General features: G+C 39.6%; 1 protein-coding gene across 1 annotated transcript; it reads right to left on the bottom strand.

Moving 5' to 3' along the window:
• Positions 1–1,680: 1,680 nt before the first annotated feature.
• LOC138807623 (zinc finger protein 182-like) lies at positions 1,681–22,779 on the bottom strand. The gene is made up of 7 exons (XM_069993405.1): positions 22,745–22,779; positions 12,913–13,024; positions 11,395–11,521; positions 10,099–10,188; positions 8,554–9,462; positions 7,903–8,470; positions 1,681–2,074 (listed from the first exon to the last, which is right to left on the bottom strand). Exons 1-7 carry the CDS (start codon positions 22,777–22,779, stop codon positions 1,681–1,683), a joined length of 2,235 nt encoding a protein of 744 aa, XP_069849506.1.
• Between the last annotated feature and the right edge of the window lie 840 nt (positions 22,780–23,619).

The following is a 23,619-nucleotide window of genomic DNA, read 5'->3' as shown; positions in this document are numbered from 1 at the left end:
GGGAGGGTGAGCAGACATGGAAAAGGAGAGTAATATGGTTTGATAAAAGTCTATTTGTGTATGTGTGTCTATGTGTGTGTTTGTGTGTTGTGTTTATCAATGAAACTTGCTGATAGTGGGTTTATTGTTTTCATTGGCTCATTTCAGCTTGTTTTTGTTGTTTTTGTTTGAGATTCCTGGGGCTAGAACTCAGGGCTTGAAAACTGTTCCTGAATTTCATTATGCTGAAGCCTACCACTCTACCATTTGAGCTACAGCACCATTGCTTTTAGGAGTGTTTGGGGGCTGTTGTTGTTTATTGGGTACTGAGATATCAAACTTAATGTTCCATGCCTGCTAGGCAAGTACTTTATCACTAACCCACATTGCCAGCCCCAACCACACTGTTTTAAGAAAGAAGGCAGGGCTGGAGTGTGGCTCAGTGGTAGAGTGCTTGCCTTGCATACATGAAGCACTGGGTTCCATTCCTCAGCACCACATCAGCAGAAAATTCATTGTGACTTATCACCAATTAAATGCCAGAAAAGTAGAAGTGACATTCTGGCTGGAAGTCGTAGCATGCCAGCCTTTAGTAAAAGGCATAGGGAATATGCCAGGCCCTCCCTGAGTTCAAATCCCACAGCTAACAATTGAAAGAAAAAAGAAACAATCCCAAACAAAAACCTTATTACTTGCTCATTGCCTTTGTTCTATTTTTCTTTGTAGTTGTAACTGAATACTTCCTGTCATTCCATTTTCTACTTTCTTCCTTTCAATTTGAGGGGTTGAACCTTCAGACTTGCACAAGGAAAGTGGATCCTACATAGCAACCTATTCTTTCTCCTTTTAACATAAAAAGTCTGCTTATAGGACAGGGAAGGTAGCTAAGTGGTAGAGTGTTTGCATCGTATGAATGAGGAGATAGGTTCTATTCCTCAGATTCTCATACACAGATAAAGCCAGAAGTGGTGCTGTGGCTCAAGTGGTAGAGTGCTACCCTTGAGCAAAAGCAGCTCAAGGATAGCACCTGTCCCCTGAGTTCAAGCCTAAAGACCGCAAAACAAAAAGTCTGCTCATTTAAATTAGTCAATATTCCTCTGGAATTTAAACGACAAACTTAAAAGTGACATAAGTTCACTTTCAATAGTATTGTCCTCCTTTCCAGAGAGTTCAGGGGCAGCACACAGAAGAGACCCTAGGCCTCTGCTGTCATTTATAAACTAGCTGTTGTACAACATTAAGCATCAACACATACATTTCTATTCTTATTATTTTGAACACAATGGGATTTGTAAGGGTAGATAAAAATAAGTGAAGGAAACCCTTCCTTTTCACATATTTGTTGTGATAGTAATGGATCTATTTTGCTGTGCACTCAAGTCCCACACTTGTCATTGAAGTTCCCTCTGAACTACTTTTCAATTTCTTTTCTTCTTAGGGCACACACATTCACACACATCCTGAAGAATTTTTTTTTTGGGTCCGGTCGTGGGGCCTGAACTCTGGGCCTGAGCGCTGTCCCTCAGCTCTTCACCTCAAGGCTAGCGCTCTACCACTTCAGCAACAGTGCCACTTCCGGCTTTTATCTTTTTGCTTATGTGGTGCTGAGGAATCGAACCCAGGGCCTCATGTATGCAAGGCAAGTGCTCTACCACTGAGCCAACTTCTCAGCCCCATCCTGAAGAATTTTTACTAGTTCATTTAACAATGTTTTACTACTAATTCTTCTAGTCCACAAGCAATTGTATCATCTACATAGGACAAGACTATTACATTAGGCCACTGACTTCTCTTACAGGTCCCTGTGTCAACAGTCAGCCCTGCAGGAAACACGTGTGCACCTTGGCCCATGCTGCAGGTGCCATGCTGTGCTGGTGGTGGACTGATGGGCAGCACATACCCTGCTCTGGGCTTCTCACTCCTGTCCCAAGGGGCTTGCCAGGTTTGCCTATTGCATGAAGAATTTGGCACTGTCCTCCTCTCCTCAGCTGGCTCCTTACCAAACTTTTCTTTGCTGTACCTTCCATTTTGAGTTCTGGCATAGACCATGAGCCCAACCAACTTCCACCACATCAGATGAAGTCTCCACATCAAACTTTTGGTAACAAACATTTAAGTTAGAATGCACATATAAAGTTTTGGCTGGGTTTTGCTCAGATCCATATACAACTGAAGCAAAGATGGTTGGCTGTGGATGCTCCAGTTAGTCATCTACTCAAAGTACTGAGACCTGTATAACAGGGACTTCATACAAGGGTGTAAGTGATCCAGAAAAATGAAAGAGAATTTTAAAAGAACTCAATTCATTGAGGGAACAGAAAAAATTGTACACTTAATGTTAAGCTAATTATGGGAAGAAAAATGACCTAGAGCTGGATAAACATAAAGATATAAGAGCTCAAGGTAATGAAAGGTGTCCTTGGGTGGTCCCTGAGGGTCTAGTCAAAATCCTATGATAGCCTTGTTCAGTACCCACTGTGCCCAGTATCCCAGCTTCTTTCCCTTCCAGTCACTCTGAGGTGCATCATTCCAGGTTAACCTGAGGAAGAAACAAGGGCTCTCCTAACATCTTGTTCTCTCATTGGGATCAAGATTGATTGGGAATTGGAGGTTCTTGGTTAAGTACTGAGATCTCTGGAGAGCAGACTCTTCAGGGTCATGACTTTGAATCATATTAACTGCCCCTGCTGATGATATCAGAATTTTCTCTAAAATAAATATGACTTCATTTGTATACTTTATCCAATAACATTCACTGAATGGCTATTGAAAATATTCTAATTTAGAGCTGCAATCTTCATACAAAGGCAGAACTCTTCTAAAGCCTAATTTTGAAAAGGGCTACAGGATGAACCATGTGGTAGGACCCTTGACATTCTGAAAACTTATGTAACTTAACCCACTCTTAGTGATTGTGTCTAGGGTGAATATGTACCTAAGTCATGGTTCACCACTTCTCTTCTGAGGACATAGCTTTTAGAATGAGCTGAAACTAAATATCCTGTCATTCACCCCTGGGAGTGGCCTTGAAATAAAGTGCAATCAGAAAGGGAAAAACAACAAAAATGCTTAAACACATCTGAAGAGCTCAGATTGAAAAGAGGTTTTCTCCTACATCTATGTGCACACATCACAAGATCACAGTTTTCTCGTTCAAATATATTGGTATTCTGGGACCTTAAATCATCACTACTTGATACTTCTTTTCTCGTAATACTGGTTCAAGTATACTGAAATATTTGGCCACATTTTATATGTTGAGATCTCTCTTTGAAGGTCTCATTCCGCACTTTACAGACATGGACCACATTGTCCTGCATAGTATCTTGAACCTCTACAAGGACTTAAGAACTAGTCAGAAACATAAATATATGTGCATGTGTTTTCACTTGACAAAAGAAACCAAAATATTCGTACAATCTATCATTACCCTGGCTTATAACACATTTCAATATCAACTTCAATTGAGGACAATGGAGGACTTTAGGCTTAAACAAGAATGGTAACTTTTATGCAGGAGGGTCAAAAACCCATTTACAAAATATCTTCCCTTACCTTGGAGTTCTTTCTACTCAGGGACTGGGTACTGTCCCTGAGCTTTGGTATTAAAGGAACAAAAGTGTTGACAGTCTATCAACTTCATTCACAGCACTACTTGTGGGAAATTTGGTGATAATTGGCCACAACACTTTTACAGCAATTCCTACCTAGTTTGCCTTTCAATTGTGATCTTTAAACCTCATACTCTTGAGTAAGTAAGAATCCCGATGTGAAGCACCAGTGCCCTGTTAGATCAGGAGATCTTAATTACTTGATCCAAACAGGACTCATGGTGTCCACATAACAGGATATAAAATTCATAACATCATATAGCCATATGCAAAGGTCCTTTTGCAATCACTTGGTAAAGGACTGTTTACCTATCATTGGCTAAACCACACCCAAATTCTTCTACTAAATATTTGGAAGAATGTATTGGTTTTCGTATCTTATTATTGGTCCTCAGGTTGAATTCAGGGGCAAAAATTTGTGAGGCTTCCTTTACCTTCTATACCAGATGCCCTTTTGTATCACTGATTTTTCACCTTAGGGTCTTGCTTCTCTGCCTGGGCCTTTCAACACACTAATTTTATAATTACATATCACAAGTAGCAAAAAAGATAGGCACATATAACCAGAGCCATGCTTTTATTGGCTAAGATACCATTTTCATGGAGCTTTTGCATAGGATGGCTTACAAAACTATCTAATTTCAGCTTCCTGAGTAGTTAGGATTCCACACATGAGGGAGTGTAATGGCACATTTTTAATTGCTTTTCTGAAATTAAAAGAGGAAAGTGTACTTTACCAATTCTGTGAACATTAAGTCCCTTTAATTCTGAATTCAAGCAAAGTGTTGGCCAAATGATAATAACAAAAATAATTCAAAACATTAATAAAATATGTTATCATCAGGCATATTTTTAATGAATGTGGTATGTTGGTTCATAATTTGAGGTATATAACAGGCCTAGGTAGGACTCCAGTCTGTGAACCATCCCTTCGCAGAAAGCATACAGTTTGTAAACATGGGAGAATGAGAGATTTCCAATGGATAGTGTGTGTGTGTGTGTGTGTGTGTGTGTGTGTGTGTGTGTGTGTGTGTGTGTGTGTGTGTGTGTGGTACAAATACGAAGGCCAAGGGCACAGGTGCCTTCCAATGCCATTTTTTTTACTAGGCCTCTGTAGATAAGCAGAAGTGTTGGGCTTGGAAGGTGGCTCAGTGTTAGAGCACTTGCCATGCATGCATGAGGTCAGGTCCTGGGTTCGATTCCCCAGCACCACATAAGCAAAAAGAAAGAAAAGCTGGAAGTGCCACTGTGGCTCAAGTGGTAGAGTGCAAGCCTTGAGCTGAAGAGCTGAAGGACAGCACCCAGGCCCAGAGTTCAGACCACAAGACCAGAACTCCCACCCCCAAAAAGAAGGGTGAACAGTGTGATGGAAGGGGTTAAGCGAGCAACTAGCTAAATCTTGCAATGTGAACTCCACTGTCCTTATCTTGTAAATGGAATCATAGGCAGGATTTAAGGATTCCTTTTATTATTGTGAAAATACTGTAAAGAAGAGTTATTATTTTTGAACACTTGAAATAAATACTGAAATTCTTGAAGCAACAGGAAGCCTGAGCTGAAGCACTGAAGGAAACCTCCTGTTCACAGAGAGAGATTTCATCAGAACAGCCCACAGGGCTCATGCTTTGATTCCTAGCTTTTATGGAGGCCAAGATGAGAGAATCTCCTTTGAAGCCAGCTCTGCCTGGCTTCAACTCAGTTCCTGAGTTCAAAACTGAGTTCATATTGGCACAAAAACATTCCTTCATGAATGTGTGAAAGTAGTGCTCTTCATGTAACCAAACAGCTCTGGACATATCTAGAATGACTGGCTTATATAGGATCAGGAGCCTTGGTCTTGGTTTATTAATTAAGCTCTTTCTGATGTAAAAGAAATTTCTTCTAAATGCCTCCAGGATATCTTTAATTACATAACTATACAGTGGCATCTATCTTGGCTCTAGAAATTCTATTGTTAGATCAACCTTTATGTTTCTGTAAAAGAAGACAGTATATTTGTTGGAAGCCACATTATGGTAGATGGAATACTGGAGTCTATTTCACAGCTAGCAGTCTGCAAGCAGCCTGTTGTAACAAAGACTTGCAGTCCAAAAATACACTTAGACAGCTTGGAAATAGGACAGAAAGGGGGGTGGGGGAGAATAAAAACAGCAATGAGAAACCAATCAGCACCAAGAGAGTGCTGAATTGGGACACTATGATGACCAGAGACAAGCCAGGAGACAGCACACAGGACATGATTACAGAGACATGTGGCATGGCATCTGGTGCCACTGCTGGGCCAGCCTAAGTAGGGCCTAAGCAGGAGGCAGGTCTACAGGAAATTCCCAGTCCCAGGCACTGGACTATCAGTTTGAGTAACATATCAGTCAAATGCCCATGCCTGCTTGCAGGGATCCAGCCACACCCATCATTTGAGAGGCAAGTGATGGATGGGGCATTTCCTTCCCCCTGCATGAAAAAAAGATGCCAGACCCCACCATCCACCATGTGGCCAATAGGGGACCAGCCACACCTGACCTCCTTACTTAATATTACTGTATTGTTAAATCAATTTATAAAATGTTACATCCTCTTTATCGTTTGGTAAACATTCAAAATTTTGCTCTTTTAAAAGCCATTTTTCTTGAGGCCCACCTCTGAAACAATAATTCTCACATTCACCAAAAATTAAACATTCTTCTCTTGAATAGTTTATTTCTTCCTTCTTCCTCATTCCTTCAATTCCTCTTTCCATCTCTCACTTCCCTACTCTTTCCTTCCTTCCTCTCAGGGTCTAGAAGTGATGCTGTAGCTCAAGTGGCACATGTTTTTATTTCTTTGTTAATTTCAATTTTTGTGAGAGATTGATCAATATCTTTGTGTGCTTGATTATTTCCCCTAATGTCATATCCACTTTGGCATTCTATGAGATAACACAGGTGCAACACATCGTCCACATGGTCTTTTATTATAGCTCACTCAGCAGAATAACTAAATGGGCTAAGAGTGAATCAATCACAAGTTTTCCATCACCAGTGATTAATTAAAGAAAAGTGCAAGCACTGAAGACACTTTGGGGTTCTCCCCCAAGACAAAATGCAAGGCTGCGAAGGTGGTGCTCTGGCTCAAGTGGAAGAGTGCTAGCCTTGAGCTAAAGAGCTGAGGGACACCGCCCAGGCCTAGAGTTCAGGCCCCACGACCGGACCCAAAAACAAACAAACAAACAAAATGCAGAGATTCTAGTCTTTATTAATCCATCATATTTTTTAAATATATATTTTATTGTAAAGATACTGTATAGATTGGTTATACCATTATATGAGTTGTCATTAATACATTTTCTATCGAGCATTGTTACACCTCCAAGAAAGACTTTACTACTGTTATGACTTTTTCTAGAAAATCTTTCCATTTTGTCTACATATGATTTTTCTCCTCTTTGTGTGTGAGGGTGTGTGTGTGTGTGTGTGTTTTGTATGTTCTGTGATGAACCCTGAGCTGTGTCTTGTAGATCGAGGACTCCACATCTGCTATATCATAAGGTCTCTATCCTGTATTGGTTCTGTATTGCGATTTCAATTTTCTTACAGATCAAAGACTTTCCCATTTGGTACAATCGTAAGTTATTTCATTTGTGTGAATCAACTTATGTGTGTTAAGCTGTCTTTCCACATTGGTCACATTCATAAGGTTTCTCTCCTTGTATCTGTGATGGATGTTAAGTTGTGCCTCCCAGGTGAAAGAATTTCCATGCCTGCTACATACATAACATTTCTCTCTGGTGGGTTTTTTTCTGATGGACAGAAAGGTGTATGTTCTGCATGAAAGATTTTCCACATAGGTCACATTCATAAAATTTCTCTCCTGTGTGTGCTCTCTGATGGATAGTAGGTTGTAGGTTCTGGCTGAAAATCTTTCTGCAAACATGACATTCATAAGGTTTCTTTCCTGTGTGTTTGCTGATGGACAGTGAGGTTTGACTTCCAGGTGAAAGTCATTCCACACATGTTACATTCATAAGGTTTCTTTCCTGTGTGTATTATCTGATGGACATTGATGCTTGACTTCCAAGAGAAGGAATTTCCACACATGTTACATTCATAAGGTCTCTCTAATGTGTGTGTTTTCTGGTGCATAGTAAGGTTTCCTTTATGGGTGAAAGACTTTCGACACAAGTTACATTAATAAATTTTCTCTCTAGTATGTGTTCTCTGATAGAGATTAAGAGCTGATTTCTTGGTGAATGATTTTCCACACATCTTACATTCATAAGGTTTCTCTCCTGTGTGTGTTCTCTGGTGCAGAGTAAGATATGCCTTGCAGGAGATACTTTCCACAAATGTTATATTCAAAAGGTTTCTCACTAGTATGTGTTCTCTGATGGAGATTAAGATTTGATTTCCTGGTGAAAGATTTTCCACACATCTTACATTCATAAGGTTTCTCTCCTGTGTGTGTTCTCTGGTGCAGAGTAAGATATTCCTTGCAGGAGAAAGACTTTCCACAAATGTTACATTCAAAAGGTTTCTCTTTTGTGTGTGTTCTCTGGTGGAGAGTAAGCTTTGATTTCTCGGTGAAAGACTTTCGACACGCGTTACATTCATAAGGTTTCTCTGTTTTATGTGTTCTCTGGTGGCGAGTAAGCATCCATTTCTGGGTGAAAGACTTTCCATACTTGTTACATTCATAAGGGTTCTCTCCTGTGTGTGTTCTCTGGTGCAGATTAAGATATGCCTTCCAGGAGAAAGACTTTCCACAAATGTTACATTCATAAGGTTTCTCTGTATTATGTGTTCTCTGGTGGCGAGTAAGCAGCCATTTCTGGGTGAAAGACTTTCCACACTTGTTACATTCATAAGGTTTCTCTCCTGTGTGTGTTCTCTGGTGTCTAGTAAGATATGCTTCCAGGAGAAAAATTTTCCACAAATGTTACATTCAAAAAGTTTTTCTTTTGTGTGTGTTCTCTGGTGAACAGTAAGCTGTGATTTCTGGATGAAAGACTTTCCACAAACGTTACATTCATAAGGTTTTTCTCTAGTATGTGTTCTCTGGTGGACAGTAAGCTTTGATTTCTCTGTGAAAGACTTTCCACACTTGTTACATTCATAAGGTTTCTCTCCTGTGTGTGTTCTCTGGTGCAGAGTAAGATATTCCTTGTAGGAGAAAGACTTTCCACAAATGTTACATTCAAAAGGTTTCTCTTTTGTGTGTGTTCTCTGGTGGCGAGTAACCTTTGATTTCTCAGTGAAAAACTTTTGACACATGTTACATTCATAAGGTTTCTCTCCTGTGTGTGTTCTCTGGTGGCGAGTAAGCTTTGATTTCTTGGTGAAAGACTTTCCACAAATGTTACATTCATAAGGTTTCTGTCCTGTGTGTGTTCTCTGGTGTCTAGTAAGATATGCCTTGCATATGAAAGATTTCCCACAAATGTTACATTCAAAAGGTTTCTCTTTTGTGTGTGTTCTCTGGTGGACAGTAAGCTTTGATTTCTGGGTGAAAGACTTTTGACACATGTTACATTCATAAGGTTTCTCTCCTGTGTGTGTCCTCTGAGGGACAACAGGGTGTTTCTTCTCAGTGAAAGACTTTTCACACTGTTTACATTCGTCAACTACAGAAAACACATGAGTACTATATGCAGCACATATCTTACTAGGTTCACTGAAAATACCCATGCTCTGACAGCCAGTGACCTTTTCTATCCTCATCCCTATGGAGTTCCCATTATTCTTAATAAGTTCTGACTTCTGTTTTGAGCTCAAATTAAAACTTCTTATAAGTCTCACTTTTTCCTCCCCTGGGTTACTATTCATGATTGCTACTTCAGAGAGATATTTATTGTGACGTTCCTGGCAGGTGGTAATCACATCCTCCATTTCTGGGACGTCTAAAATGAATAATAGAAAAATAGACAAAAGCATAAATGAGATCCATAAATTCCTTAATGTAAAGATATTTCCTCACATTCTGTTACAATATTTTCAAATATGAAAGCATTGCTTTATGCAGAATATATATATTTCTCGGCAATGTAGTAATTAAGAAAGTAGTACTGACATTTTACAATGGAAAATAATGTTTTTCTGTATTTCAGATTTTTATATTTTTCTCAAGGAAATATTTACTCAAATTATTCATCTCCGTACTCTTAATGCTTCCATTCTGAATCTCCCTCTATGCCCAGCACCACTGATATGAAATTGTCCTGATCCTATTTTCCTCCTTCCTGCAAAATACTAGTTTAAAATGAGATCTCCTTACTACATTTCTTATTGTCTTTTTCTCTTTATGAATGACTTCTCAACAGAAAACTAGAAGTGCTAACATTAACTACACTGGAACATCAAATTCAGTTTCTCTCCACAAGAATTCTGGATTGACAATTCCTTGAGACAAAGAATCACCTAGTTCTCTTCCATACATGACTCAGGGCACTAGGAATACTATTGCTCTGTAAAGCTCAAGATAAACAGACCAACTGGGCTCTGGACCCAACATCACTATTCAAGATGATTTAACTCACCTGTGAAATTCTCTTCTGAGTCTTCTCTCATCCATGTTTCTGCAGCTTGCTCCAGCTTCACAATCAATATAGGTTTAGGAATACAGTGCCCTGTAAGTAAGAAATAGTGGAGAACTATTGCTCTTGCTGGGTCATCATTAATGCAATGTTGCAGATATCCTGTTCACTGGGTTGCTCCTAAATCTGGTTTCTCAATTGTTTTATTTTTGGGGGGTGGGATCGTTTTTGGGGCCTGAACTATGAGCCTGGGAGCTGTATCAGACCTCCTAAGCTCAAGGCTAGCACTCTACCACTTGAGCCACAACGCCAATTCTGGCTTTTTTTCTGCTTTTTTCATGCTGAGGAATCGAGCACAGGGCCACAAGCATGCAAGGCAAGCGCTCTACCACTGAGCCACCTTCCCAGGCCATGGTGTCTCAATTCTTAACAGCTCCATGGTGTACTTTCCCGCAGCTTTGGGTTTATTTTGCCAATGTGTGGCTTGGACTCAGCTCTTTTGCTCAAATCTAGCATTCTACTAGTTTGTGTCTTGGCTACATTTCTAGTTTTTGAATGGTTAATTGGAGATAAGAGTATCATGTTCATTTTTCCACAGTTGCTGGCTTTAAACCAAAATCTTCAGATTTCAGCCTACAGAGTATCTAGGATTCCAAGCTTGAAGCAATGCAACCTATGTCAGGTTTGGCTTACAAATACACACTTCCGCACTTTCACCTACTGATTTCCAGATCATACTGACAGTAGTAATGTATATTCTATCTAGAGTGTAGATCCACCTATAATAATCACCCCAAGTCTGGAAAGTCAGTCTCCTATTAGTGGATCATAGTTTAGAACTTTTGTCCAATTACTGAATAGAAATCTTAAAGACTGAGAATAAAATTAGCTCTTGAGTTACACATAATGAAGTTGAAGTTTCCCTTAGAAAGAAATGACACTTCCCATGGACTGGAATCTTTTTTTTTTTTTAACAAAATGTAATGGTCCAAAGGCTTACATTTCTAACCCTACAATTAGGAGGTAAGATCAGAAGAGGCAGGCTTGAAACCAAACTGGGCATGGAAATTCAGAATATACACCAAAACAAAAGCCAAAATAGAGTTGTGGCTCAAGCAGTAGTGTGAAAGGCAAACAACATCAAGCTCCCAGACCTGAATTTGGTTGGCTTTTATACTAGAAGCTTTTTTTTTTTTTTTTACAAGGGAATGGACTGGAATCTTATACCTAAATAACATAGTCAAATGTCTACTAAAATAAAAGCAATTGATCTTCCAAATAAAAGTGACCTTTGCTCACACAAGGACAAGAGGTTGCTATAAGTCTCCAGCATTACTTCTCTATGAAGGGTCCTCTGACCAGGATCCAGATCCTGCCACTCCTTCCAGGTGAAGTTCACAGCCACATCATCAAATGACATCAGCTTCTGTAATGGCACATTTCCATCAGGAAATTAGACCTGGGTCATGAGAATTCCAATCTGGAATTTCATTATGCTGCAGGTATGCTTTTGTCTAACATAGCAGGTTTGCAGCTGGCTATGTTATCTTTTCACTGGGAAAATTAAATAGCAAATTAGAAATATTTGACAATACATAAGCCTGACCATTAAAATACACAAATGTACAGGGCAATGATGGCTTATGCCTGTAATCCTAGCTATTGAGGAGGATGAGGTCTAAGGATCAAGGTTCATGGCCAGCCCAGGCAGGAAAGTTCATGAGACACTTATCTCCAATAAACCACCAGAATACTGAAAGTAGCACTGTGACTCAAGTGGTAGAGCACTCACTTTGACCTGAAGACCTGAGGGACAATAACCAGGCCTAGTATTCAAGCCCCAAGACCAATAAAAAGTTACAGATTCCCTAATGCATGCAAACACATTTATGCTGCTAGCAATAGAGACAAGATAAAAACTCTAAGGAGACAATAATCTGGCATAATGACATTAAGTCTAAGGTGGTGTCTAAAAAATTATATTATTATTTTTGATAAAATTTTAGTTCATAGCAGCATAATAATGAATTAAACAAATATTTTCTCAGCATTTACATTTACTGCTTCACCATAAATCCTATTTAGACCTTTTATTAGCAAGTACTCTCATAAGCAAGCAGAACACATTCAGGATATCACATGGTATACAGAACATAGAACATTACTAGATCAAAGAAAAGCAGTGCCCACATGAATATAAAAAAACAGTAACAGTTCTCGAGAAATTAGCTAATGACTTTTTGGGCCCTTATAAGATTTGATTTAGTTCCCACATAAAAATATCCTACTTTAACCATGTTTGGTTTAAATACTAAATATTGAAATGTGGTCATAGATACCCTGATATATCCTTCCTATGTAAAAAAGAACTGCTACCATGAAATTTTGTAAAGTTTCTCTACATTCTACAATACAAAATATAGGTGGGAGGGGAATAAAATGTTCCTTGAGAAGATTTTCATTTTAATAGGCCTTCATGGAAGGTGGAGGCAAATTGATAGAGACTCAAGGAACACTCAAGATGACAAAAATGATAAATATGACCAAATGCTCAAATGTGTGAAATATTCCTGAGTCATTTCTCCAGTAGATCCCTAAAGATATATTTCTACTTTTGTTAGTTAATAGTGAAATTACTCAGAGATCAAAATCAATTCCTGAGCAAACACTTGTGAGATTTTGCAACAAATGATATTTCTAATAGAGAAAACCTCATCAGTGTATTATTATTATTTTTTTAATCAAAACTACCTATCTTATACTGACAGTGAATGAAAATATTTAAAAGTAATGGTATGGAAAAACAAAACTGAGTACCACCACAAATGAAGTTGGACCAAAGATAACAGAATCAGGTGAAATCAAATTTTCTTGTAGTTTATAAGCTGGAGGAAGGACGTACTTTTCTGTATGGAACTCTGAAGTTGAGCTAAAAGGGGAAAAGGTTTGAGAGTTTGGAATTCCAGCCTGACAGCACTGAGAGAACTGAGAGCTGGCTGCAGAAGGCTTAAAAGAGAATTCTGGAGACGGTTAAGAGACTGGAGTGCAGACCTTTTCCTTATTGTTGGAAAGATAGCATATGAAACTGAGCTGCTGTTCACCTTGAAGGCTAGGTAAGGTGAACTTCATGTCTGCATTTTCTCTGGGCACCAGTCTTCTGTCTCAGGAGAATAAGGAAACATGTTTTCTTCGCAATGTGTTGTGGCTCAGACTGTAATATTAATATAGATACTTCAATTTTGCATGTTATCAATGGTAATCTTCCCTGTGTGAACTCAGGAAGTATGCTTGCTTGCTGGGAACCAGAGACCAAGTGCCAGACAGGCTTCAGAACCCTGGTTTCCCCTAAGTCTATCTGTTTATGTTTTTGTGTTTCTCTAATTTTCTTTGTTTCTGGAATCCTGTAGAACTCTCTAGGCAACAATTTTCCTATACAGTGGTTATAAAAAATGTCAATCTTAAGAGCCATGTCAGCAACATAAAGCTGATCACTAAGAAAAACTAGTTCCCAGATAGATCATTGAAGAAAAGAAAAAACTGAGAGACATATGGAGGAAAGAGAGAATGAGAAAAGTAAGAAAAAGTGATTCAAATATAGATACAAAGAGAGAGAAAGAGAAAAATAACCAACACAAGTGAGTAGAAAACCAAAAGTAGAGAGAGATTATAGAGGAAAGAAATCTTATGAGGATACTTTAGAAAACAAACAAGATTTTGTAAAAAGACCATAAAGTTTAGCAACAAATATAGCCACAGTTTCAAGTAAGACCAAGACCATGAAGTAGTCCAAGAAGTATATATGGAGAGTAATTTAAGTACATATAGGTTAATCATTCCTTAAGAACACAAGAACGTGCTTATGACCACACTATTTCAGCAATTCCAGCAAAATTTCATTGAAATAGTTTAATGTTACTCATGAGAATGAGATCTGGTTGCAATCTACCCTTCACCTTCCACGAGATATAACCTGCTCGGTGTCACTACATCACATAACAGGTATGACTACATGTTATGACAAGATGAAACTTAGACATTTTGAAGCCAAACTGAATTCAACTTAGAAAGAATATAACCATTTAATCTGCTAAACCTACAAGTAATCTTTATCTCCTAATCTACATGCCATCTTTTTCTGATTTATGAATACATTCCTGAGACTGAATCTGTGTGGTTGGTATTGTTTGTTATTCTTGGAAATCTTTAGGTTCATATAATGCAATGGAAAACAAATGAGAAATAAAAAAAAAACTCACCAGAGATCCATTCATTCTGTCTTGCTGCTGACAATGAACAGAAGACTCTAGAAGCAGGGCTGGGATAAAAGGCAAATGACATATTCAGAAATGAATCTGTGAGATTTGGGGTCCAGAATTTTCTCTTGCAAACATGATACATGGACTGCCATACCATAAAGCTGTCTTAGAAGAATCTTTAATGTCCCAGGCAGAGCATTAAAGTGTCCAAGAAACAAAAATGCAGTCCATTTCCTGACAGATAGATATTATTAAACCAACTATTTTCTATGTTTATGTACACATTAAATTTGAAAAAATGAATGTTCCCACAAATATTATTGAATACTTGAAAGCAAAAACATATCACATTTCCACTAAAAGTATTTATTACTGAATATACTTCGGTATGTAGGAACTGCTTTTTTTAATGCAAAGTTATCCTAGGAATCCATTGGAATTTGTGTTCTACCTCATTCATTTACATATTTTAACACCAGGGAAAGCTTGTATGATGTAGCACAGTAGTTTTCACCCAATTTAGAGAAAAAATGTCTACAGAATATATTTCCTGTGTTATAATATTTCAACAATGGTTGTTAAATGGCACATTTCACTGTACCCATTGCACACCTATGCAATGTCTTGCAATTTCCATTTAACATGCTTTGGCCAAAGGGACATGAGTAAAGATGAGGTAAACCCAGGTTTGAGAAGTCCCTAATGTTCATTTCCCTAAACAGTCTTGGAAAGAACCTTGACCATCCTAAAGATTCAACATAAAATACTCCATATACGAGTGACACACATGAAGATAAGCAACACCTACAAAGCATACAACCTTGAGTAAGACATATTACCTCACGTTTTCTTCTGTGATTTTTCTTTTAAGGCCAAATTTCCCTGACCAATACTTTCTGTACTACCAAGCAAAACCAACCAATAAGAGCTAGCCTTAGCAAATCCATACATGGGACATTTAACATAAGTTTGCATGATTACATACTAAAAATCATAGTGGTAACAGGCTGAATAAATTAGCAAGAAGAGGATTAGGGATTATTACATTAATAGATACTTTGTCATAACAATTACACCACCTTCCCAAACCACAGCCTCAGGTACCCTCTCATAACTTGGCTCTGGCTTATTCCTCAGTCCAGCGCATCACAATTCCTGGAAATTAGTTTAAAGCTTGCAACAACACAAGGTGATATACAGTGGTATAGGAAAGAGTACCACGTGAATCTGGTGCTAATGGAAGTAGCAACAATTTTTGTAGTAGGCAAGGGAAGCTAGCAACATCTTCCCCTTCCTGTGCTTTTCTGCTTCTTCCCTTTAGGGCCTCTCAGAATTGACATGGTCTGTCCATTTAGGATGGAGATTCCTATTCATAGGGTGCTCTGCTTCAAACATTGCTAGGCTTCATTCCTAAAAATACAGGACCAGCACTCACTACTCCAATATCCCATGAACAACTGTCTCTAGAAACAGGGTCATGTACAAATACTTGTGAGCTCAACCCAGGAGATTAAAAACTCAAGCCAAACAGATTAAATTATCTCTTGGAGAAACAACACAGAAGCCCCAAATACAACTGCAATGTAAGAGGATTCAAGGCAGGCACACACTTCACAATTTCACTAGAATTCTTCCTGTACTCCTCTTATACCTGGGCAAAGCAAATGAAGTCACATGGGTTAAGACAAGAATCGCTTGGTCTTGGAGTACAAATGCACAGCTCTTGGGCTCTCCTCATCTGCACAATGACCTAGCTTGCTCTCAGACATTTGGAAACCAGGTTCTTGCATCTGAAGGCCCAGCGGCTAATGGCAGCAAAAACTCCTGAACTTCAAGCAAATTATCAACCCCAGATGGAGAAAAGCATGGAAAGGGAAGTAGGCGCTTTGGCTCAAGTATAAAGCTCTCCCTCTGAGCTGAAGAGCTCAGGAATGCTGCTTGCAGTCCCAGAATTCAAGCCACACCAAACAAACAGAAACAGAAAAACAAACAGAAACCAGTGGAGGGTAGACTCCCGCGGCAATCACACAGTTCCTACCTGACATTAGTTCCAAAGCCTGAGATTCCTTCAAGTTACAGCTCCCAAGCTCCACTGCACAGAGCTGGGCGCCAGCTTCCTGGCTCCCACACGTGGAAGGCCAAACTGTGCTTCAGGGCACTTCCAGCAGCAAGGCAAAGGAAAAGAATCAGGAAGAAGCAGACTGAAAAGGCCCGTGGTGGGCGGGGAGACACATGCCCAAAAGCATCTTCTGCCCCACCTCCAGCCTCCAAAAAACAAAAACAACCAGGACTTTCAAAGAAAATATCCTCCTTGCTGACTACAATTCCCACAATGCTCGGTGCCACCCTGCTACATACATGGGAACAAGTGTGCTCTTGTGCATTGGGACTTTTCTCTGCCTTCTGTGGAAGTTAAGCTCAGTTTCTTCTTGAAAACCACTGTTTCCTCTTGAAATACATAAGATCAACCAGAAAATGGATATATATGGGGAGAATTGGATACATTGGCTTTTTGATTCTTAGTTCTAATTATGAATTTGAGGTTATGAGATTGGGTTGCTTATACCTTTCTGTTTATTCAATGCCTGCCTTCTGCTGAATGTAAATTATATCTCTGTTTTGTCTTAAATTTTTTTAATATATCCCCTCCTACTTTACAAAGATATTGCCGGGTGCCGGTGGCTCAAGCCTGTAATCCTAGCTACTCAGGAGGCTGAGATCTGAGGATCGAGGTTCAAAGCAAGCCCGCGCACGGAAGAGACTGTGAAACTCCTGTCTCCAATAAACCACTAGAAAACCGGAAGTGGTGCTGTAGCTCAAGTGGTAGAGTGCTTGCCTTGAGCTGAAGAGCTTAGGGACAGGCGCCCAGGCCCAGATTTCAAGCCCCACAATCGCCAAAAAAAAAAAAAAAAAAAAAAAAAGGTATTCACAGCCATAAACTTATACCTGTGTCATTTCCCATTGCTGTAATGAAAACACTGGCATAAAATAGTGAGATTGTTAGGTAAGTATGCAGCATAATACTTGTGGTGATTTGGATTTCACAAAATCTAACAATTAATTTTCCAGAAACTCCCCAGTTCTATCGATTAAATCAAATGAATTTTTGTTTTTTTTCTGAATTTTGCATTTCTTTGAAGGATTTTATGTTTTGTTTTGTTTTTGGTCCTATGGCTTGAACTCAGAACTTGGGCACTGTCTGTGAGCATTTGCTGTGCTCTATTTGCATTTCCTTTAAGAATTTGTTCAAGTAAGTAGTGAAAAGTCTCCTCACAGGGATTCTTATGAACATGGCACATCACCTCCATTTCCCTTCAAAGAGATAGTGGTTTAGGGTGTCAGGAATGAATGCAGGAGGGATAGAAGAGTGAAGTTTAGGCTAGGCTATGTTGATGTGAAGCTTAATCATTTGCAAACCAGTCTGCTTTTGTCTTTTCATTTTGCATGTGAAAATCTCTTTAGACTTCTTACCTCTTCTCTGATCTTAACAGTTCCTCTCAGTAACTTTAGGCTACATATATAAGGGACCTCAGACTTGTCTTCTCAGACCTTATCCATTAAAATGTGCAATAAACCTTTTGTCTACTGCGGCAATCCCATCAGAGCACAAGCAAGGCTCTGAGAGCCAATGGGATGATAATTAAGGGGACAGAGAGATGGCTGATGACACAGTTCTATATTTCTCCAATGCTTGCATAATATTGGTCTAGACCCACTGTGCCCAAAAGTGCAAACAGCACATATCTTTCCTCATTCTATTTCAATACATCTTTTCCACCCAAGCCTCCAGAGAGATAAAGCCCCAGGACAAAAAGCTAGAACACACACTTCCTCAAACCAAGAAAGGGCAAGGACCTGCAGTCCTGAGGGTGGGAGTCAATGGCCCTGAAGCCTTTGCTCACATTTTGTCTGCTCCTGGCAGGCACCCCAGGGTCTACAACAGTCTCCCTCTCTCTTATCAAAGAACCTACCCTTGTCTCTTACATGTTTATTGTGATTTTTTGTAATCCCTTCCATAAAAAATAATTGGGAAAGACTGGATTGGAAACTTTCACTTTTGATTTTAATGCTCCAGTGTATGGGTTCAACATGTCTCTATTGTGGACTGGAACTATTCCTCATGAAAATGGGAATCAAAGAGCATATTTGAATGTATAGACTTCAACTTAAAAGCACCTCTAACAATATAAAGAAAAAATAATTTCATTCTTTAAAACTAAATTCCTGGGAAGTGGAACTGTGGCTCAAGAGGTAGAGCGTTCGCCTTGAGCTAAAGAGCTGAGAGACAAGTGCTCAGGCCCAGAGTTCTAGCCCCACAACCAAAAAAATAAATCCTCCCTAAAACTAAATTCCTGAGAGACAAAGAAATAAAACTGGGGTGCTTCCAAGAGTACCTGTGAAATGTAGTTTTCTTTTCTTTCTTTTTTTTTCTGTTAGTCATGGGGCCTGAAGTCTGGGCCTAGGTACTGTTCCTCGGCTCTTCAGCTCAAGGCTAGTGCTCTACCACTTAAGCCACAGTGCCACTTCTGGCTTATTCTGCTTATGTGGTGCTGAAGAATCGAACCCAGCACCTCATGCATGCAAGGCAAGCACTCTACCACTGAACCATCTTCCCATCCCTGAAATATAGTTTTCATTGTTCAAGCCTACATTTGTGATGAATTTCTTTATGCTTTTATCCTTTTGTTTTGTTTGGTTTTTTGTCATGCAACTTGAACTGTGAGCCTCGGAACCATCCCTTAGCCCTTCAGCTCAAGTCAAGTGCTCTACATTGTGAGCTAAAGCACCAATTCTGGTTTTCTGTTTTTTATTTGAGATAAGTGTCTCACAGACATTGCTGCCCTGGCTGACTTTGGACTGGGATCCTCAGGTTTCAGTCTTTTAAAGAGCAAGGATTAAAGACATGATGTACCAGAACCCAGCTTGCATTTCTTTTCTTTTATGTCCCAGCCCTGGGGCTTGAACTCAGTGCCTGGACACTGTCCCTAAAATTTTGCTCAAAACTAGCACCCTATGTATGTGGTACTAAGGACTTGAACTAAGGCTTCATGCATGTTCGGTAAGCACTCTACCACTGTTGCAAGACAGCCACAACACCAACAGTGCCCTGGAAGGGCTATGGGATGATAATGGAACAGACTGAGAGAAGGCCAATGATGAATCTCTCTTTATTCCAGCAATAACCTTCGCTATAGACACTTTCTAGATCTGTCCAGTGCTTCCACTGTGCCAACAAATGCAGACCATATGCATCTTTCCAAATTCTATTTCAACCTTTGCCCACCAAGCCCAGAAGCTACAAGGAACACTCCCTCCTACAAAAAGGGCAAGTACTTATAGCACTGAAGGTTGGAGTCTGTGGAGCTTTTGCTCACACCTTGCCAGCTCCTGGCACCTCAGTGTCTGCACCACTTCTGCCCTTTTCATTTTGGAAATTGAGCAAGTGTCTATCAGCCTGAACCTGGAAAATCAGCAGATCATACATCTCAGGGAGAATGGATGAAAAAAGAAATACCAAAACAATAAACAGGAAAATGCCTAAGAAATAGCAAAAAGAGTGCTATTTCCCCGGCTGAATTCCTGCAGGTAATGGAGAAGTGATACAGCTAAGCCTGCATGGTGGAGTGACCAATACCAGATATCTGACCTGGAAGCTGCATAATACCTAAGCTTAAATTATTGAGGGCAAGGTTCCTCAAATATGTTACTGGATATTGGTACAAATCATTTTCCATCATATTTAAGAGGGATAACACAGATGTACAGACAATTAGCATGACACATCATTTTTAACTGGGTCTTTAGCAGGTCTATGTGATTATCAACATACATCATTGCTGTTTCCAAATCATAAAATATATCACAATCATTTTATCTACTCCCACCTGCATATCAAGGGTACCAAAAACATTTCAAACTAAAGCATTAAAATGTTATGCTGTATATATGGTTTGTACAAAGATCACAAGAGAAGCAGTAGCTCTAGCAATAAGAGTCTGGGTAGCAATAATGAGGGCAACCAATATTCCCCAAAATCTGCAGCAATGGCTAAGAGTCCTCAGAACCTCAATAGCAAATGGAGACCCAAACTTATTATACCATGGTTCTATCAACTGAACATGCAATGTAAGTTAAGGGGATTGCAGAGTAAGCTAGGATTACGCATGCAGTTAGTGAGAACACAATTGTTCCGGCAAGAAGCATGAAACACCACCTCCCCACCCTTGAAAACCATACCCAGGCAAACTACTAGCATATATGGATACATAACACAAGCTTGCACAGTAAATGATACAAAACCATGAAACAGGACAGGTCTCTGAAACAGAGTTATGGGATGGCGAGAGGCATTAGTTCAAATAGGCCTCATGGCAGCAGTCAGGCTCAAGATGTCAGGGTGAGCTTGTCCACAAAAACTGACAAACATGGGAGCCAGCAACTGTGAGACCAGTCCTGCCTTACATACTGGGAGATTGCTACCACAAGAACAATGGACAAGATGTGAAATCCACAGGCCCTCCAGGGCGATGGATCATTGCAAACATGGGAATCACTGGGCATAGTGGAACCCAAGAGGGATGCACCACATCTCCTGCCAAAGGAATTCTACAAGTGTTATGCATAAGCTCCATCTTTTTCCATTGGTTCACCTTTTCCTCCAGAGGAAGTCAGAAACATAATCTATCCCTGAATACCTTACCGTACTTGTACCTTCTACCTCAGGATCTGCAATAGTCAATAACTGTGATCAATTAAGTAAGAGGATATAATATTTGTATAATAATGAGACTTACGTCTATGAGCAATGAACAATTCAAAAGTAATGTAGGAAGTAAATTCTATTTATACTAGTACAATAAACATAATACTTAGAAATGAATGTTTGAAAACGGTAACCAAGAAGAAGGACAACCATGGGACACAGCTAGTCTAGGAAGCACCCACTTTTACCTCTCTGGAACTTACTTTTAACTTTTACACAAAGAAATAATTATTTTTCCCTTATATTTTATAGGTGCTCCAATGTTGCCGTCTATACATCCAAATGTGCCTCATGATCTCCATTTTCATGAGGAATAGCTAAGGTCCACTAAAAGAGGGATGGAAAACCCTTACACTGGAGGACTGAATATCAGGCATGAAAACTTCCTACACAATCCTTCCCAAACATGATGTGGGGAAAGGATCATCATCAATCACAATAAACCCTTAAGAGACAAGCTTAGGATGTCTGATATGAGGGAGGGAGGAGGGAGGCAAAAGATTTGTTCCACAGTGTAATGGATGGAGTCTGGGAAGACAAGTCTGAGGACCCCTAGATATGTGACCTAGACTTGCTGACAGGAACTTCTAGGTTCAGATAAGAGGTAGAAAATCAAAACAAAATAGGATATGCAAAACAGAAAAGTAAAATCAGACTGGTTTGGAGCAAGTAATCAAGCTTCACATGAACCTGAACCTGCCCTGAACTCTACCTCCTCCCACATTCATCCTGATCTACCTAGACAACCAATTTTTTGGAGGAGCAGTGCCACTTTCTAAGAAATCCCTCGGAGGAAACATTTCACTAGTCCCCTGAAACAATTACTAAAAGAAATGCAAGTACAGCACAGCAAATGCTTACAGACAGTGCCCAAGCCCTGAGTTCAAGCCACAGGACCAACAACAAAATGAGGGAAAAACTTTATAAGGAAAGGCAAATTTCAGACAGAAATAAGCAAAAACTCCTTAAAATTTCATAGATGGAATTTGGGAGTTTTGGGGAAAATAATGAGTAGAATTTGACAAATCAATTTAATTCAAAGATTATAACGTATATGTCTTTAAATTCTGTTATTTTGTTCCAGTATATATATTAGAGCAGGGGAAGATGATGCCAGAATTAATCAGTTTACTGTCTGCAAGTACTTTTTTTTTTTTTTTGGTCGATCTTGTGGCTTGAAACCAGCCTGAGCACTGCCCCTGCGTTTTTCAGCTCAAAGTGAGCTCTCTACAACTTGAGCCACAAGGCCACTTCCATTTTTTTGGTAGTTGGTTGGAGATAAGACTTATGAACTTTCCTGCCCAGGCTGGCTTTGAACGGGGATCCTCATATCTCAGCTTCCTCAGTACCTAGGATTACAGGCATGAGCCATTGGCACCCAGCTGCAAATACTGTTGTAAAATGAGAGGGGAGATATTCAAAACTTTAAGGAAAAACAGAGACATAATTTACGTTCAGCAGAACGCACTTTTTGAACAAAAACAAAAACTACGTAGTTTCATAACCTCAATTATATTAAAAGAACTAAGAATTAAAAAGCCAAAATATGCAGTGCTCCTAATACATTTGTGTTTTTAATTGGTCTCACAATATTTATGTTGGTAAACTGAATTTTCAAGAAGAAACTCACCTAAGATTCCGCAGCTGGAAGAGAAAGGTCCCCATGCATCCTTGCACACTTAGGACCAAGTGCCTTGTGCCAATCAAAACCCTGTAACAAGACCACTTCCTCTAGGTGAATTGTGCATCCATTCTGGGAATTGTAGTTTCTATGGTGGTATAGATCCTTTGAAAGTGTGTGGGGGGGGGTGGGGGGGCAGGGAGGAGGGGGAGGGAGCGGTCGGGGGTGGGGGGAAATCAGGGTGGCAGGGGTGGGGGGAAGAGGCACCAGTCCCTCCTTGCCCACTGTTGGTGTTTTTAGTTTGCAAATCCGGGTTACTTTGCTTTTCCCTTGCTTCTGGAAGTGCTCTGAAGTAGAGCTTTGCACTCCATAGTCAGAGCCAAGAGGTAGAAGCCCAGCTTCTCTTTTTCAGGGGATCTTGGGAGCTTTAACTGGAAGTGATCTGAGGCTCCTAGCCAGAGTCTGCCCTTCCCATCTTTCCCCAGTCTGGGGTGGATGATACTTTATGAGCTCATAGATTTGTGCTGCCATTAGCACTTGTTGCTCCAGGTGCCAGAAAGTGGCTCACAAACCTCTGATTTTCGAGACAAGGAGTCAGGAGTTGTGCGTTTATACTCCTGAACCTAGAGATTCTGGTATGCACACATATGACTTTATGAACTTGGTTTTTTGAATTGAAGTCAATGAATGGTAAACATTCCTTGAAAATGTCTTATATAAACATATTGATCCTCTTTTCATCCTCTGCACTTTCTAGGGCTTTTGAAACTTTCAAAATGCTGCTGGCACCAATATACTCCAATTAATGTGTCTGTTCTTGACAAATTACAATTTCTCCACTAATTTAATTAGCCTATATTACATCACTTAAAATGAGAGAGACT

The sequence above is a fragment of the Dipodomys merriami genome, unplaced genomic scaffold, assembly GCF_024711535.1.
Source record: "Dipodomys merriami isolate MVZ:Mamm:240054 unplaced genomic scaffold, mDipMer1.0.p SCAF_422, whole genome shotgun sequence".
Lineage (NCBI taxonomy): Eukaryota > Metazoa > Chordata > Mammalia > Rodentia > Heteromyidae > Dipodomys > Dipodomys merriami.
This window is presented reverse-complemented; position numbering and strand designations above follow the sequence as displayed.